This window comes from Entelurus aequoreus, linkage group LG01 (assembly GCF_033978785.1).
Source record: "Entelurus aequoreus isolate RoL-2023_Sb linkage group LG01, RoL_Eaeq_v1.1, whole genome shotgun sequence".
Classification (NCBI taxonomy): Eukaryota; Metazoa; Chordata; class Actinopteri; order Syngnathiformes; family Syngnathidae; genus Entelurus; species Entelurus aequoreus.
This window is the reverse complement of record NC_084731.1, coordinates 55,276,807-55,296,046: the sequence shown is the minus strand read 5'-3', so window position 1 is coordinate 55,296,046 and position 19,240 is coordinate 55,276,807. Positions and strand designations below refer to the sequence as shown.

The 19,240-nt window shown below is 37.8% G+C and overlaps 1 protein-coding gene across 10 annotated transcripts in view; it reads left to right on the top strand.

Moving 5' to 3' along the window:
* Nucleotides 1-14,331, top strand: part of ppfia4 (PTPRF interacting protein alpha 4) — a 322,419-nt gene extending 308,088 nt beyond the window's left edge. For all 10 annotated transcript variants that reach the window (XM_062054768.1, XM_062054777.1, XM_062054770.1 and 7 more), the window contains 5 exons: nucleotides 4,605-4,780; nucleotides 6,398-6,466; nucleotides 6,541-6,727; nucleotides 7,314-7,411; nucleotides 13,322-14,331. In XM_062054768.1, the coding sequence (XP_061910752.1) occupies nucleotides 4,605-4,780; nucleotides 6,398-6,466; nucleotides 6,541-6,727; nucleotides 7,314-7,372 (491 nt within the window). In that variant the 3' untranslated portion in view covers nucleotides 7,373-7,411; nucleotides 13,322-14,331. The remainder of the gene's footprint in view (nucleotides 1-4,604; nucleotides 4,781-6,397; nucleotides 6,467-6,540; nucleotides 6,728-7,313; nucleotides 7,412-13,321) is intronic.
* Nucleotides 14,332-19,240: the final 4,909 nt, after the last annotated feature.

Sequence of the window (19,240 nt, the reverse complement as noted above, 5' to 3'; positions counted from 1 at the left end):
TTGTACTTTGTAATCACTTTAAATTTAAACAGTTAAAGTGGATCATTTTAGTAGCCTACATTGTTTGATTTCTTTGCTTATTCCATTCCATAATTTAGCAGTTAGCGAAGAAAAACCCATAGATTAGCATAGGTTCAAAGCTTTGGAAAAAAGTAGCGGCGTTTAGTCCCTGTTTTCATTAATCATGCATATGGATAAAGACACACGTTTTGGTTGTATTGTCTGGTGATTAGCAGGTGCATTAGCGCTGTCCGTTTTTTAATCTGTCAGCTTTGCAGGTAAAAAAAACGTTGTTGCTCGTGTAAGGCTTAACTATTTTGTCGAATGTTCTTTGGTCAAATTCAGTTAAAACTACTTGTAAATCCAACATGCTTGTGCTGTGTGTCATGACTGATTTTATTGAAAAAACGGAAGTCATGAATATGTTAAAATTTTCTTAAACCCCCCCCACAAATCGGTCAAGCCCACCCCTTAGCCCCGGGAGAGTAAAATCCGGGAGCCGTCCCCGGTGTTAAAGATAGCAATAAAGCAAGCATGTGCGAGGTTTCACACATCAACAGCGTCATGAGCCCAGTGTGCCGCCTAGTGGCGGATAGCGACCAAAGCATGGCCACAGCTGCACTTTCATTTGCCAAATAAGTCAATCTCCACACGCACACGCGCGCACACACACACACACACACACACACACACACACACACACACACACACACACACACACACACACACTGACACACACACAGTTGTCATGCCAGAACACTTTCTCCCTCAAATGTAATGCTCTAAAAATGCAAACAGGATATGTCCACACATCCGCAATACTCGTATGTAAAATATATATTCTCACCATGTTATTCTATTTATACTCACATGCAACAACAAATGGCGCTGTTACTTCTTACCTTAAAGTCGTTTTAGTGGAAACGCGAGGAAAAGGCACAGCGTTAACAATGACGGTTTGAAGAAAAGGTACGTTATTTTAGATCAGGCACACATTTTATTTCATATTGTGCAATAAGACGCGAGTCCAAAATGGAAATGCTGCAAAATTATTGAATGTGAATATGGGACACACGTGGCGAAGTTGGTAGAGTGGCCGTGCCAGCAATCGGAGTGTTGCTGGTTACAGGGGTTCAATCCCCACCTTCCACCATCCTAGTCACGTCCGTTGTGTCCTTGGGCAAGACACTTCACCCTTGCTCCTGATGGGTGCTGGTTAGCGCCTTGCATGGCAGCTCCCGCCATCAGTGTGTGAATGTGTGTGTGAATGGATGAATGTGGAAATACTGTCAAAGCGCTTTGAGTACCTTGAAGGTAGAAAAGCGCTATACAAGTATAACCCAGAGAAAAAAATATGTCTGGGTGTATAGTGATAGTAATAATGGTTTTATTTTCACGCAACAGTATCAAAAATAATCTCCTGTATTAGTGTTTGCGAAAGGCTGTTTTAAATGAAGTTTACCCCTTATGTGAGAGTCTAGTCCATTGGGGACTACCAGAGAGTCGTAGGTCTTCTTCCATGTCATAGAGGAGTGGTCAGGACTTAGAACAGCTAGCTAATCCCCCAGACTGTTACCATTTCAGGTATTTCCCTGGCCACCTGGTAACCTTTCCATGCAGAGAAGCGGCAGGTCAACTGGTCTAACTGAATCTATTTAAAAGCTGAAGTATAGATTAATTTAAAGGCGGGACTTAAATGCTTCTTCCGAGGTGGCATCTCTAACTGTTACTTGTGGAACATTCCAGATTACTGAAACCCAAATATTAAGCGCTCTAGGGCAGGGTGTATTTGTACGTAAGTAATAAAGCCTTAAAGTCGCATCTTAAGTGCACAGGAAGCCAGTGCAGGTGAGCCAGTATAGGTATATAAATGTATATACAGTACATGTATATGTGTATATATACAGTATATACCTATAGATATATATATATATATATATATATATATATATATATATATATATATATATATATCTATAGGTATATATGTATATAAAGGTATATACAGTATAGGTATATGTATATAGGTATATAAAGGTAAATACAGTATAGACAAAATATGATCAAACTTTCTTGTTCTTGTCAAAAGTCTAACAGTATTTTGTACCAACTGTAATCTTTATATGCTGGATATAGGGAGACCCGAAAATAATGCGTTACAGTAATTGAGGCGAGACGTAACGAACGCATGAATAATGATCACTGGTGGACAAAATGGGACGAATTTTAGAGTTATTACGGCGATGAAAGAAGGCTGTTTTAGTAACACTCTTAAAGGGGCTGTTTGCAACATTTACACAGACGCCTAGAGAGCGCTAACTTTCCAATGTATTTTACACAGTATATACCGCCATCTTACGGCTCCTCGTACGTAATGGCGTACGTACGTAACACATGCACGCGCATTAGCCTCAGTTGTTGTTAGTTAACAATAGTGATATAACATAACAACAAGACTGCAAATTGTTTGTTGCTTCTCTTGGACTGCCTATGTACGTGTGTGCACGTGCTCCACGTACATGTTGCCGAGACCGGGCGACTGACCGCCGTTTTTATGACATAAACTTTGTAATTGTGAAAAATATAGACAATTCTCAAACAATTGTGTTCCACTAATGGTAACATAAGCTAGCCCATGGTGTTCTCGTTATATTTTTAGCTTTGAAAAATTTAACTGTGAAGAAGTTGCAAATAGCACCTTTAAAGGAGCCATATGTAATAATTTCCTGTCAAGTCATCATTAAATGGCCGTGATATGTCAAAAGGCATTAATAAATCATGTTTTTTTCGAATACCTCTATAACTGATAACGGTTGTTCTGTCGGGATATGCTCATTTCAAAATTACATTTACAGCCCCAAATTTTATTGTTTTCATTTCGATGTCCCGCCCTCCACCATTTGACCAATTAGAAAGTCTGTGAGTGTGTCATATCCAGGGTGCCAGTTACGCACCGCCATCTTCATCTGGCTACTGCCACTGGTAAAGTTACTAAACATGTCAGACCTTAGTAAATCTAAAAGGCCTTGTTACGATTCTCAACTTATTCATGACAAAAAACAGGAACAAAGCTAGGATTTGTATCGGGGGATGCCTTTGAAAGATGGAGAGGATTGAAGGCGAAGAAGATTTTTTTCATCTGACGCCAAACTTGCTAATTTTCTCCTTGATAGGTAAGTCAGGCATTTGTTTTCGTATTACTTGTAATAAATTGAATTGGACATTTTGTATGTAAACTATATTGTCCAATACAGTCTATGATCTTGTCTAACACAGCTAGTATGTTCGTGCAACGAATGCTTAGCATGATAGCCCGGTCAATGACACATCGACATATAGGCTAACGGGGGAAATATATGCCCGTTTGTTAGCCTGTAGGTCGATGTATCATCCAACTGACAGAACAATATATATTTTAAACAAATAAACCCTATGTGGATATGGGTAGTTTCAGTGCCTATTTCGTTCTCAATATGCTGACACACTGAGGAAATGGGGTCCAACTTTTGGACGGCTGTCATCATGGCAATGTGAAATTTATGGACACAGCCAAATCACATGATAAAATAATTCCATATTGTGGACTACATGGACCAAGTTATATGGTAATCTGAAACGTTTGAAACAGTAGCCTATAGGCATACCTTGGTAAAATGTCTCCTCTTTAGTTATGGGCGTACATTAGGCTGCTAAGCATGCTCTACTTATTTTCACCAGTAATTCGTTTTAGTCTTTGTTTTCTGATAGTACTGACAATAACCATATGATTGCCATTTGTTGCGATATTGTACGCAGGCATGACATACTTCTTCCTGAAAATAGCCTCATTTCTGTGTAAAATGTGTTGGTTAGAGATTTGTTATTGACAAAACGCTTGTCTTTTCAGCTATTATGGTCACAGTACCTCAACCCCTAGTAAGAGGGAGTGGAAGTTTGAAGTTCCTTGGAGTAGCCCAGTCCATCGAGATTAATTTGGCTGTGTATCTGGCAACCTCAGTCAGGGAGAGAGGGAGGGGACTACAGAATTTTGACCGTGATTGCAGTACAATTTCTGGCCACATTATTACATACGGCACTTTTAATGTGTGACTTAACGAGAGAGTGACACTGAGATTTTTCACCTAGTCGCTTTGTACGATTGTGTTACTGTCAAATTTTTAATGTAGTATCCTTAACCATCTCATGAGTTAACTTGTTTTTTTTTTGACAGCCCTAAAAAAACCAAAGCCCCGCCAATATTTCCACAAATACTTTATTAGCTTTCTGTGTCTCCAACACACAAAACAAACACACTCTAATCCACTGTGGCCTGCCCTCTCACCCTTTTGACCTTAGACTGTGTACATGAACTTGATTCAGCTGTTGTCCAAATCGGACCCCCGGCCTGTGTGGACATGCACACACACGCCGCCTGTTCCACCGTTGAAAGTTTACTGACAGCTGGCCTGCAAACTGACAAAGGGAGTGTGCCAGGCACTTGACACATTATCTCTTTATCTCTCTGTCTCCTTCTAATCTCGCTCTTCATCAATGCTCGACTAAATACTCTGCATGATCCCTGTTGGAGTACGTAAGCACATTGGAGCCCCTGTTGTTTGCCACAGACGTGCTGGTGTGGACCAATGAGCAAGTCATCCACTGGGTCCAGTCCATCGGTCTGAGGGAATACTGCGGCAACCTTTTGGAGAGTGGCGTTCACGGGGCGCTCCTCGCTCTGGACGAGACCTTCGACTACAGCAGCCTGGCCCTCATCCTGCAGATTCCCATGCAGAACACACAGGTGCTTTGCAACAGTACACGTAAAAGGGAACCTGTTCTTGTGAATCGTTCCATGAGATGAACGCACAAGTTCAACTTGGCAACATGAGACTTAGACTAAAAAAAATCCCCTGCCAACTAATTTGTATTTAAAGGGGAGTCACACATTTTTGGGGGATTTTGCTTATTGTTTATAATCCTTAGGAGAGACAAAGAACACATACGTTTGTTTTTTTGCATTCTAACTTGTAAAAATCGTCTTGTTCTAGGAGGATAAATCCATTCTGCCCGTAAATTACTCTAAAATTTAATTTTAAAAAAAACTTCAACAATACTTCATTTATGTTTTGTAACCAGTATAATAACCAAGCTGTAGCAACATTGTTATTGTAAGAGCGAACACTGAGGTACTGTTTATTAAGGCGTGTCAAAAAAAATTTTTTTCGAATGAATTGCAATTTTTAATCAATTCAAAAATATCAAAAATTACGTTTTGTATTTTTTTTTATCTGTTCTGTCCAGCCACTCAGACAAATAATATTGTTGATGTAGATTATCTATATCTGCTGTACAGATTTACTTTAGAAAAGATAAATGTTGGATACTTCTCTTGTTGCCTTATTTGTATTTGATGATTTTATGAAACAAAACCTGTTATCTTTTAAGTAATATAGAAATGTATCACAGCTGTTTATCTATTTTATGGAGGAATATAGTTAATCATAGAACTGGCACCCAATGTTATTAAAAAAAGTCTTGATTTTAAATTGAGAATCGTTTTGAATGGAGAATCGATTCTGAATTGAATCGTTATCCACAATAATCGAATCAAATCATGTGATGCCCAAAGATTCACAGCCCTACTGTTTATCTAGCATTGTAACACATCGCCTTGCGACGGCATGCTACGACATTAGCCGTAAGCTACCTTCTGCATCAGCCGCTGAATCTCTTGTGAGTTTGTGATGCACAACACAATGCGATAGGACACCAATCTGTACTGAGTGAAAAACATTAACAATCATCTTAAAGTATTATTTCATGTTTTGTTTGTACACAGCTAGCTCAACTGTAGTTGAAATAACACGCATGACGTGCTGCGTGTGACTCACTCGATTGACAGTTGTCCGTTTAGTCCAGCTGGCCGGGGAAGTTTTTTCCAGTTGATTTTGGGAAAAAGTGGAAAAAAGTTTCTACCACTGCAGGGTTTGATAGTGCAAACAGTTAATCTTTCATCAAAATGCAGTTTCTTTTATTGTGTTCCTTCTCGCCTGATACAAAAAGCTTTTCCATGGGCAATAACATTGTGTACCAGTTAGGGCAGCAGATTACTCCATTTCTGTCGGCATAGTTTAGCAATCTATGCAAGAAGTCATCTGGCCATTAGTCCCTTCCTTGTTGCTGACGGTTATGTTGAATTGTCCTGGACACTGCAGAAATATGTTGGAAGCCAGCGTTTCGTCGTGCTGGCTTCATTCTGCTCCAGTTCTTCTCTGATCCACAGTGGCTCACTGAGAATTCACTTGGAATGATTCCCCAATCCTAAAGTTTAGTACATGTAACTCACAGGAGTAGTCGTCATCGTCACATTTGAGGATGGCTTTTATTTAACGGTTTCTGTTGTTGTTTCTTTTCCCAGGCCCGGCAGGTTCTGGACCGGGAGTTCAACAACGTGTTAGCCTTGGGGACCGACCGGCGACTTGAGGAGGTGCCGCGTCCTGCTGCTCGCTCTGATTCAATTGACACGCGCACACGTCCTCACTCGTCTGCTTGATTTCGCAGAGCGGAGATGACAAGTCCTTTCGACGCTCGCCGTCGTGGCGAAAGAGGTTTCGGGCCCGAGAGGGTGGGGCGGGGCTGGGGATGATGGCGGGCTCCATGGAAACGCTGCCTGCTGGATTCCGCATGCCCTCCATGTCCTTGCCACCTTCCATGAACCTCTTGCCCAAGAAGCAGCTCCAGCCTGAAGGTGCGGACTGACCACATCTCCCAAACTTTGGACTTTTGTGCTTCAGCCTGTTCTAAACTTGACCAGGGGTGTCCAAACTACGGCCCGTGGGCCAAGTACGGCCCGCGTGTCTTCAGTTTGGCCCGCGAGGCCCACATGGTCACACACAACACAACCTGCTCGCTAAACTGGATATTATGAAAAATGTCAGAGCATTATACATAATTAAAAATTCCACATATTTAGATCCACTACAATGCATGATGGGAAAAACGCAAAACACTCTCTCCACACTTATCCATGTTTGGCGCATTTTAGGTGCTTGAAATTTCTGACTGTTTACAAAACTTTAAGGAGGTCGTAACGGAAGTAAACATGGTAGAAGTCGAACTTTCATCCTACTTTTAATATTCAATTATTTATGTATTATATAAATATTAAATTATATATATATAATTATTTTACAGGCAGTAGGCTTTCGGCCCCTGGCCAAATTTTTTTAGCCCAATTCGGCCCCCCAAGTTAAGAGGTTCGGACACCCCTGCTCTAAACTTTGTCTCTACTAACTGCATGCTGTGTTCTCTCTTGCACGCCACTCGGTGCCAAGCTCCGCCCCCAGCGTCACCGAGGCTCGACCCTTCTGCGGTGCGGACCTACTCATGCTAATTCCTTTTGGCTTACTAACAGGAGCCCTAATGCGAACAGGTAAGCTGGCTAAATGCCAACAGAAACCAGCAAATACTTTTCCATTGACTTCTAGTCAGACAATATCTGCGTTTTTTAGTTTTAGAAACTATATATATATGTATGTCAATATATGTATATAAATATATATATACTGTATACATACAGTATATATATATATATATATATATATATATATATATATATATATATATATATATATATATATATATATATATATATATACATATATATGTGTATATATACATATATATGTATGTATGTATATACTATATATGTGTATATATGTTTATGTGTATATATATATATATATATATATATAAATATACATAAATATATATATATATGTATATATATATATATATATATATATATATATATATATATATATATATATATATATATATATATATATATATATATATATATATATATATATATATACATACATATATATTTTTGTTTTATTTTTATTTTTATTTTAAATTATAACAGTAACCAAACTTTTAGTCAGGTAGGCTAATACATGTTCAATTGATTAATGAACATTATTAATAAAAATACCATTTACAGGCATTTAGAATGTTGGTTGTCGTCCTCTCACTTGTCAACAAATAAAGTAGCTTATGTAGGCTTTTATTTTCTCTATTTAGGTATGCAAATAATTTAAATTTTTGACCATTTATCCTTATATAGTGGATCAACTCAGAAGTTAGATGTGTAACTATGAAGAGAAAGTGCAAAAATTAATTTGTAAAAATGATATCAAATACTGTCATATGTGTGTAATAATTTTACATATTTAAAGGCCTACTGAAACCCACTACTACCGACCACGCAGTCTGATAGTTTATATATCAATGATGAAATCTTAACATTGCAACACATGCCAATACGGCCGGGTTAACTTATAAAATGCAATTTTAAATTTCCCGGGGAACTTCCGGTTGAAAACGTCTATGTATGATGACGTATGCGCGTGACGTCAATGGTTGAAGCGGAAGTATTCGGACACATTGTATCACAATACAAACAGCTCTGTTTTCATCGCAAAATTCCACAGTATTCTGGACATCTGTGTTGGTGAATCTTTTGCAATTTGTTTAATGAACAATGGAGACTGCAAAGAAGAAAGCTGTAGGTGGGATCGGTGTATTAGCGGCTGGCTGCAGCAACACAACCAGGAGGACTTTGAGTCGAATAGCAGACGCGCTATCCGACGCTAGCCGCCGACCGCATCGATGATCGGGTGAAGTCCTTCGTCACGCCGTCGATCGCTGGAACGCAGGTGAGCACAGGTGTTGATGAGCAGATGAGAGCTGGCGTAGGTGGAGCGCTAATGTTTTTATCATAGCTCTGATGAGGTCCCGTAGCTAAGTTAGCTTCAATGGCGTTGTTAGCAACAGCATTGCTAGGCTTCGACAGGCGGCACAGCATTAACCGTGTAGTTACAGGTCCAGTGTTTGGTTCGGTGCCTCCTGATAGTAGTATTGTTGATCTTCTGTCTATCCTTCCAGTCAGGGGCTTATTTCTTTTGTTTCTATCTGCATTTAAGCACGATGCTATCACGTTAGCTCCGTAGCTAAAGTGCTTCACCGATGTATTGCCGTGGAGATAAAAGTCACTGTGAATGTCCATTTCTCAACTCTCATTTTCAAGAGGATATAGTATCCGAGGTGGTTTAAAATACAAATCTGTGATCCACAATAGAAAAAGGAGAAAGTGTGGAATCCAATGAGCCCTTGTACCTAAGTTACGGTCAGAGTGAAAAAAGATACGTCCTGCACTGCACTCTAGTCCTTCACTCTCACGTTCCTCATCCACAAATCTTTCATCCTCGCTCAAATTAATGGGGTAATCGTCGCTTTCTCGATCCGAATCGCTCTCGCTGCTGGTGTAAACAATTGGGAAATGCGAGGAGCCCTTCAACCTGCGACGTCACGCTACTTCCGGTACAGGCAAGGCTTTTTTTATCAGCGACCAAAAGTTGCGAACTTTATCGTCGATGTTCTCTACTAAATCCTTTCAGCAAAAAATATGGCAATATCGCGAAATGATCAAGTATGACACATAGAATGGATCTGCTATCCCCGTTTAAATTTAAAAAATTCATTTCAGTAGGCCTTTAATGACACTTACCTGAAATAATACTTTAAAAAATGTATTTATTTTATTTTGCATTCTAGCCTGGGTTAGTAGTCGTAGATTCATTTCCCCAAACACTACTCTATATGTCCCGCAGGGAAGAAATACAGTACATCAATAAATAAAATGCCATTAAATAACTAACAACGCCACTGACTAATCCAAGAAGTCCGAAAATATACTAATCGGTGATGAAATAAACGACAAATAAATATGTTCAAAATGATGTCAGCTTTCACAATTTAATACACAAAATTGGCAAATTGATAGAAAATATCAAATACAATATTAGATTTAAGCTTTTCAATGATTAATTATTTTTTTATCGTCTATAATTGGTTCTTTTTTATTTTCTGTCTTAACAGTTGAAAAAATCATATTGTCCATCTTATTAACTTTGCTTTGTTTTGGAATGCACTCGGTTACTTTCTCTTAATGAAGCTTCACAGCAAACTTTAGCTTTACAGATGCCATCTGTGCCCTGCAGAGTGTAGTGTGTGTGTGTGTGTGGGTGTGTGTTTTGTAACAATGTCTTGTGGAAGTATTATCATTTGTAATTACAGCTCACTATTGGCATCATTTGTAGTTATTATTTGAGAGGAAATGAGGTGTAAGGTGATGAATTATTTGTACGTTAAAGCGGTGACCACAGTATAATCAGGGGTGTCAAACTGGTTTTCATTGAGGGCCACATCACAGATATATATATATATATATATTTTTTTTTTTATTTTTTTATTTTTTTAAGTACAATTTGATGGATAACGTACTTGCTTTGAAAATCATAAGTCGGGGGAACAAGCATTTTATTCTAACAACATTTTTTTAGAATATATGAAAATATGGGGGTATACAATCGTTTTCACCAAGGGCCACTTGCTAAAAAGTCAAAGTATGCGGGGCCCATTTTTATATATTTGTATTTTGTAAAAAGAAATGCTAAAAACAGACATTACATGTCGTTAGTATTTAAAGGCACAACGTATTGTCAGCTTTGTGTTATAGATGACAAAATGCCTGATTTAGTAAGATCCAAACACCACGCGCTAAACAGCGTGTGCAATTTATGGAATAGTGTGTACTATTAGTGGGGATGTTGCCTGTGGTCTAAAACTGCTTGTACAATTGAAAAGTGGTGCAGACCGCCCTATTTAAATGAAGATTTTGCATGTACGGGGCACTTGCACTGCTCAAAATGCAAAAAATGCATACTTAAAGAAGTTGTTTTAATATCAGAAATATTTGAATAAAATATATTTTATGTGAAAAGAACTAACGTCAATAGAAAAAAGATTAAATGACACCATTTAGGAGTTAAAAAAATTATAAAAGAATGTGGCTGAATAGCTGATATGGCTAATATTTTTTATTTCTACTGTCCAAAATGTTGACACGTATGACGGAGGATTAGCATATTTTCATCATGTGTCTGTGTAGCCCGAGCACTGATCCTGAAGCCGTGTACGGAACTGTCAATTTAAACACGTGCTAATTAAAACACAAAATAGTGCTCGCAAAACGGTGATGGGTATTGATAAATCCCATTGCTCGTGCTACATAATTAAATTTGCATCGTCTCCTCCCAGTATTGTGGACGTTTTGCTAATCAGCATATATTTTGCATATTCATGAAGACAGAGACGCAAAATGGGTTTCACGCCTTATTCTGCTCACTGTTAAGTGATCTATTACACCCGTGTAGTAGCATTGTGTGTGCTATCAAGTTTGCACGTGTTTTAGTACACGCACGCCTCTCGTATATCAAGCCCAAAGTGCACTGTTATTAATTACAGTAGGAAGGGAATTCATATGGCCCCATTCGTCGCGGTTCACCTGACCCATGAAACGTGACGAATTTGGGGAGAGCACTATCTACTTTAGCTACCAGACTGCAGTAGAGTGCTAACTATAAAAATGTGACCCATAACCTCCCTGCTTGGCACTCAGCAACAAAGGGTTGGAGTTGGGGGTTAAATCACCAAAAATGATTCCCGGGCGCGGCGCCGCTGCTGCCCACTGCTCCCCAAGGGGATGGGTCAAATGCAGAGGACACATTTCACCACATCTAGTGTGTGTGTGACAATCATTGGTACTTTAATCTTAATCTTAAAAAAAATATCTTAAAATGTGTTTTGTGGCAATTGCAACTTTGACCACAGCGACAGTTGCTATGTAGTGTGGCGCTTTCCATTATTTTCAGCAGACTGCATTGCAAAATGATTACCCAGCCCACCCCCAACCCCATACGCCCTCTCACGCAAGATCCAACAAAGAATGGTGCCATATGAATCCCTTCTCTCCTGTTCTACTGGGGTTTAAAAATAGGAAAAAGCCTTTAACATATATATATATATATATATATATATATATATATATATATATATATATATATATATATATATATATATATATATATATATATATATATATATATATATATATATATACATACATACATACATACATACATACATACATACATACATACATACATACATACATACATACATACATACATACATACATACATACATATATATATATACATACATACATACATACATACATACATACATACATACATACATACATACATACATACATACATACATATATATATATATATATATATATATATATATATATATATATATATATATATATATATATATATATATATATATATATATATATATATATGTATGTATGTATGTATGTATGTATATATATATATATATATATATACATATATATATATATATATATATATATACATATAAAGTTTGGACACACCTTCTCATTCAATGCGTTTTCTTTATTTTCCTGACTATTTACATTGTAGATTGTCACTGAAGGCATCAACACTGTGAATGAACACATGTGGAGTTATGTACTTAACAAAAAAAGGTGAAATAACTCAAAACATGTTTTATATTTTAGTTTCTTCAAAATAGCCACCCTTTGCTTGATTACTGCTTTGCACACTCTTGGCATTCTCTTGATGAGCTTCAAGTACACCTGTGAAGTGAAAACCATTTCAGTTGACCACTTCTTGTATAGATATGTATATATATATATACATACATACACATATGTGTATGTATATATATATATATATATATGTATGTATATATATACAGTATATGTGTATATATGTATGTATATATATATATACAGTATATGTATGTATATATGTATGTATATGTCTATATTATATGTCCGTATTATATGTCCATATTATATATATATATATATATATATATATATATATATATATATATATATATATATATATATATATATATATATATATATATATATATATATATATATATATATATATATATATATTTATTTTAAATTTTTTTTTTTTTTTTTTTTTACATTCTTCCTGTTGTTTTTGTTTTTTTTTATCCCAAAATAAGTTTAGACACCCCTGTGTTAATATCCATTTTAAATAAACAAACAAATGTGTTTTTTTTGCATGGCCAGATAGTTGTCAAGTTGAAAAGACATGCTCGTGTTTGCAGTACACGCAATATGTCTGTCAAAATTGAAAGGAGGAATATGTTTAGTCCGAAAAATAAGGATAGGACTTGTATTATTGCAACAGTGCAGGTTTTGACATAGACTAACAGAAGTCAATCGTAATGAAAAACAACAAAATAGTCATAAAAACTACATGTTGCTCACTAATATGTATAGATAGAAAGTCAAATACAACAATGTAAAGAATGTAACGTTTGACCTTCTTTGTCTTTGCAGTGCATTCTCATTACCTATACGGACACATGCTCGCGGCCTTTTGAGGGTGACGTGCCAAAACTTGGAGAGCGTGGGATCAGGGTGCCGGTGGGGGCCGGGCCTCTCTCCTGGCGTGGCCCCCCAGGCCTCCCCTCGCACCTTTCTCCTCCTCCTCCTCGTGCGATACCGAGCCTGAGTCCGACCCTTCGAACTCTTGGGGCTGCTCTCGCTGCGGTAGAGGGGACTCTCTCCGGTCTCTCCCGGTCCAACCCAGTGCTCCCGGTCTCCTTCGTCCTTGTGGATTTTTTGTGCTCCCAGGTCTACGGCTCGTCGTCTGCGTTTCCAACTCGACACGTTACCCCCTCTATCGGTTATGCAAGGTACTACTCGATGTGTGTGTGTATATAAAATGGATGACTTATGTTTTTTATGAAGTATATATTGGAAATATATATGGAAAACGATATATTGGCCGTGTATTCAGTAGTGACTGTTCTCTCACTCTTTCCTTCTCTCCGTCGGACCTTAGTGCGTGTTTTGCTGTAAGTGGGCCTTGTTAGCGGGAGGCGCTCTCTTCACAGGTTCATGGGTCCAATTCTCTCTTTCCCTCCTTTCCTCTGTTGACGCCGCGTAGCCCCTCCCCCTTCCGTACCACACGATGTAGCCTAGGCAACACATGATGAGCCAATCATTGCGGCGCTCTGGACTATGTAGCTCCTCTCCGATGCTGCTCCGCGCCGTCGCAAACTGCTCCTGACGACCCCTGTCCGGCCACCTCCCTTTTAGTTGCCATGGCGACCTGCCAGCGAGAAGTCGGCCCCTTTTGGCCACCCTCGTCTGTGAAAAGGCCGCAAAGTGCTGAATGGGGTTTTTTTTTGTTTTTTTTACTGTTTTCCAAGGTGTCTATAAGGTGTAATGTGCTATGTGGCAGCTATGAGTACCGTGTCTTTATTCCAGGTGTGAAACAACGCTGACATATCAAGATTTGATTATTTGGCTATTTAAAAACTGTACTGTATCCATGACACTATATAGACATGAGTAAAGCTGTTTTTTAAAGATGGCGTGGTGTGTTTTACTCGCGGTTGCTGCTTCTACAGCGGAAGAGCGCCAAAGCCGAAGAATTCGTGTGACGAGACGGAAAAAACACACCTTGACGCCCGATGCCGTCAGAAACGTCAGGTTAGTTTCTTGTGTCTGACGCCATCCAGGAAAAGTGTGATGATAACCATAGAATTGTGCAGTCAATACCATTGATAATTGTGAAAGTGGAATATGCAGACTGAGAAAGTTGAGGAATGCTCATCAAACACTTATTTGGAACATCCCACAGGTGACCTGTCTAATTGGGAACAGGTGGGTGCCATGATTGGGTATAAAAGCAGCTTCCATAAAATGCTCAGTCATTCACAAACAAGGACTCTAAAACAAATTAGGGATTTCACCATGTAGGGTATGTAATATCAAAAGGTTCAGAGAATCTGGAGAAATCACTACAAAACAGTAAGCGATGATATTATGGACCTTCGATCCCTCAGGCGGTACTGCATCAAAAAGCGACATCAGTGTGTAAAAGATATCACCACATGGGCTCAGGAACACTTCATAAAACCACTGTCAGTAATTACAGTTGATCGCTACATCTGTAAGTGCAAGTTAAAACTCTACTATGCAAAGCGAAAGCCATTTATCAACAACACCCAGAAACGCCGCCGGCTTCGCTGGGCCTGAGCTCATAGATGGAAAGATGCAAAGTGGAAAAGTGTTCTGTGGTCTGACGAGTCCACATTTCAAATTGTTTTGGGAAACTGTGGACGTTGTGTCCTCCGGAACAAAGAGGAAAAGAACCATCCGGAAAAGAACCATCCGGAACCAACTTTTTTGCAATGTGTTACTTCCATTAAATTCTAAGTTAATGATTATTTGCAACAAAAAAAAAATTTAGTTTCTCAGTTCAAACATTAAATATCTTGTCTTTGCAGTCTATTCAATTAAATGTAAGTTGAAAAGGATGTGCAAATCTTGTATTCTGTTTTTATTTACAAATTACACAACGTGCCAACTTCACTGGTTTTGGGTTTTGTATATTATGTAAAGAATATTAACAGTGTGGCATTTTTTTTAAAGTTTTTTTTTCATTGACCGTATTTTCCAGACTGTAAGCCGCAACCAGTAAATTTTAGAAGAAAAACAAATGTTTTCCATATACAGTATAAGCCGCACTGGACTATAAGAGGCATGCAGGCACTGTTTGTAAATTAGATAGTTACAGAAAGATTTGAAGAATGTTTATTTACATACCTTGATTGTTTCCAAACAGTGTCTGTAACAAAACAGAAAAGTCATTTTATTTATCCTATGAGATGAATAAGATGTACTCCTTTTTCAATTATGTTTATCAGGATTCTTCTTACTTTGAAAACACTTTTGAGTTTGAACAGTTAAAGTGGATCGTTTTAGTACATTGTCTGATTTCTTTGCTTAATTTTTTCCATAATTTAGCCGTTCGTGATAATAATCCATAGATTAGCCGCATCTTTGTATAAACCACAGGGTTCAAGGCTCATAGTCCGGAAATTTTGGTAGTTTGGAGTAGTTTTATTATACAGGAGTTTAACTACTATGTATGTAAAGTTTACAACACCTCCCTATTTGATTCAGATACTTGGGGTAACGATTCGATTCAGAATTGATTCGCGATTCAACACGATTCTCATTTAAAACCGATTCTTGATTCAACACGATTCTCATTTAAAACCGATTCTTGATTCAACACGATTCTCGGTACAAACCGATTGTCGCAATCTATTATTTGGTCTAAAATAATAATAAAAACAGGTTACAACTGGTATAGCCAACAAAATTGTTTTGGGGCCCACATTTCCAGAAAGCTAAAGACCGGGGCCGGACTTCTCCCTTTACTATTAGTTTTATTTTTGTTGTGTTCTATTCTGTATAGTCCAGACAAACCAGTGTCCTCTACAGTGGACATTTGATTTTGGTCTATTTACTTTGTCGGAGTTGTTTTCAAGGAACTTCTGCAAAAATCGTGTCAAAGATTATCTCAGTGACAGCCCTGCTATATAAGTAAACTTTGATTGATTGATTGAGATATATATATACATATATATACACTACCGTTCAAAAGTTTGGGGTCACATTGAAATGTTCTTATTTTTGAAGGAAAAGCACTGTACTTTTCAATGAAGATAACTTTAAACTAGTCTTAACTTTAAAGAAATACACTCTATACATTGCTAATGTGGTAAATGACTATTCTAGCTGCAAATGTCTGGTTTTTGGTGCAATATGTACATAGGTGTATAGAGGCCCATTTCCAGCAACTATCACTCCAGTGTTCTAATGGTACAATGTGTTTGCTCATTGGCTCAGAAGGCTAATTGATGATTAGAAAACCCTTGTGCAATCATGTTCACACGTCTGAAAACAGTTTAGCTCGTTACAGAAGATACAAAACTGACCTTCCTTTGAGCAGATTGAGTTTCTGGAGCATCACATTTGTGGGGTCAATTAAACGCTCAAAATGGCCAGAAAAAGAGAACTTTCATCTGAAACTCGACAGTCTATTCTTGTTCTTAGAAATGAAGGCTATTCCACAAAATTGTTTGGGTGACCCCAAACTTTTGAACGGTAGTGTATATACAAACCCCGTTTCCATATGAGTTGGGAAATTGTGTTAGATGTAAATATAAACAGAATACAATGATTTGCAAATCCTTTTAAACCCATATTCAATTGAATGCACTACAAAGACAAGATATTTGATGTTCAAACTCATAAACTTTATTTTTTTTTTGCAAATAATAATCAACTTAGAATTTCATGGCTGCAACACGTGCCAAAGTAGTTGGGAAAGGGCATGTTCACCACTGTGTTACATGGCCTTTCCTTTTAACAACACTCAGTAAACGTTTGGGAACTGAGGAGACACATTTTTTAAGCTTCTCAGGTGGAATTCTTTCCCATTCTTGCTTGATGTACAGCTTAAGTTATTCAACAGTCCGGGGTCTCTGTTGTGGTATTTTAGGCTTCATAATGCGCCACACATTTTCAATGGAAGACAGGTCTGGACTACAGGCAGACCAGTCTAATACCTGCACTCTTTTACTATGAAGCCACGTTGATGTAACACGTGGCTTGGCATTGTTTGCTGAAATAAGCAGGGCGGTCCATGGTAACGTTGCTTGGATGGCAACATATGTTGCTCCAAAACCTGTACGTACCTTTCAGCATTAATGGTGCCTTCACAGATGTGTAAGTTACCCATGTCTTGGGCACTAATACACCCCCATACCATCACAGATGCTGGCTTTTCAACTTTGCGCCTATAACAATCCAGATGGTTCTTTTCCTCTTTGGTCCAGAGGACACGACGTCCACAGTTTCCAAAAACAGTTTGAAATGTGGACTCGTCAGACCACAGAACACTTTTCCACTTTGTATCAGTCCATCTTAGATGAGCTCAGGCCCAGCAAAGCCGACTGCGTTTCTGGGTGTTGTTGATAAACGGTTTTCGCCTTGCATAGGAGAGTTTTAACTTGCACTTATAGATGTAGCGACCAACTGTAGTTACTGACAGTGGGTTTCTGAAGTGTTCCTGAGCCCATGTGGTGATATCCTTTACACACTGATGTCCCTTGTTGATGCAGTACAGCCTTAGGGATCGAAGGTCACGGGCTTAGCTGCTGAACCCTTTGATGATATTACGGACCGTAGATGGTGAAATCCCTAAATTCCTTGCAATAGCTGGTTGAGAAAGGTTTTTCTTAAACTGTTCAACAATTTGATCACGCCTTTGTTGACAAAGTGGTGACCAACGCCCCATTCTTGTTTGTGAATGACTGAGCATTTCATGGAATCTACTTTTATACCCAATCATGGCACCCACCTGTTCCCAATTTTCCGTCAATAAGTGTTTGATGAGCATTCCTCAACTTTATCAGTATTTATTGCCACCTTTCCCAACTTCTTTGTCACATGTTGCTGGCATCAAATTCTAAAGTTAATGATTATTTGTAACAACAAAAAAATGTTTATCAGTTTGAACATCAAATATGTTGTCTTTGTAGCATATTCAACTGAAAATGGGTTGAAAATGATTTGCAAATCATTGTATTTCGTTTATATTTACATCTAACACAATTCCCAACTCATATGGAAACAGGGTTTGTATATATACATATATATATATGTATGTATATATATATATATATATATATATATATATATATATATATATATATATATATATATATATATATATATATATATATATATATATATATATATATATATATATTTATATATATATATATATATATATATATATATATATATATATATATATATATATATATATATATATATATATATATATATATATATATATATATGCTCGCGCCGGAGAAGCTGCGAACGACCGCAGGGACACAACCTTAGGTACACCTGCAGATTGCAGCACGGATTTCATATTTCATTCATTTACAACTCCTCCAACACAAACACCACTGTTCCCGCACTTATAAGTAAAGGTAAGACCATAATAACGTTTTTTTTAATTAAATGTGCTTTTTTGTGTGCTACAGTTTGGATGTGTAAAGTTAAGTTAAAGTACCAATGATTGTCACACGCACACTAGGTGTGGTGAAATGTGTCCTCTGCATTTGACCCATCCCCTTGTTCACCCCCTGGGAGGTGAGGGGAGCAGTGGGCAGCAGTGGCGCCGCGCCCGGGAATAATTTTTGGTGATTTAACCCCCAATTCCAACCCTTGATGCTGAGTGCTAGGGTTCATATGTTTGTAAATCTGACTGTGATGAAGTCCGTGCCTCACCAGTCATGAACCTCACCGCACGTCACTGATATATATATATATATATATATATATATATATATATATATATATATATATTATATATAT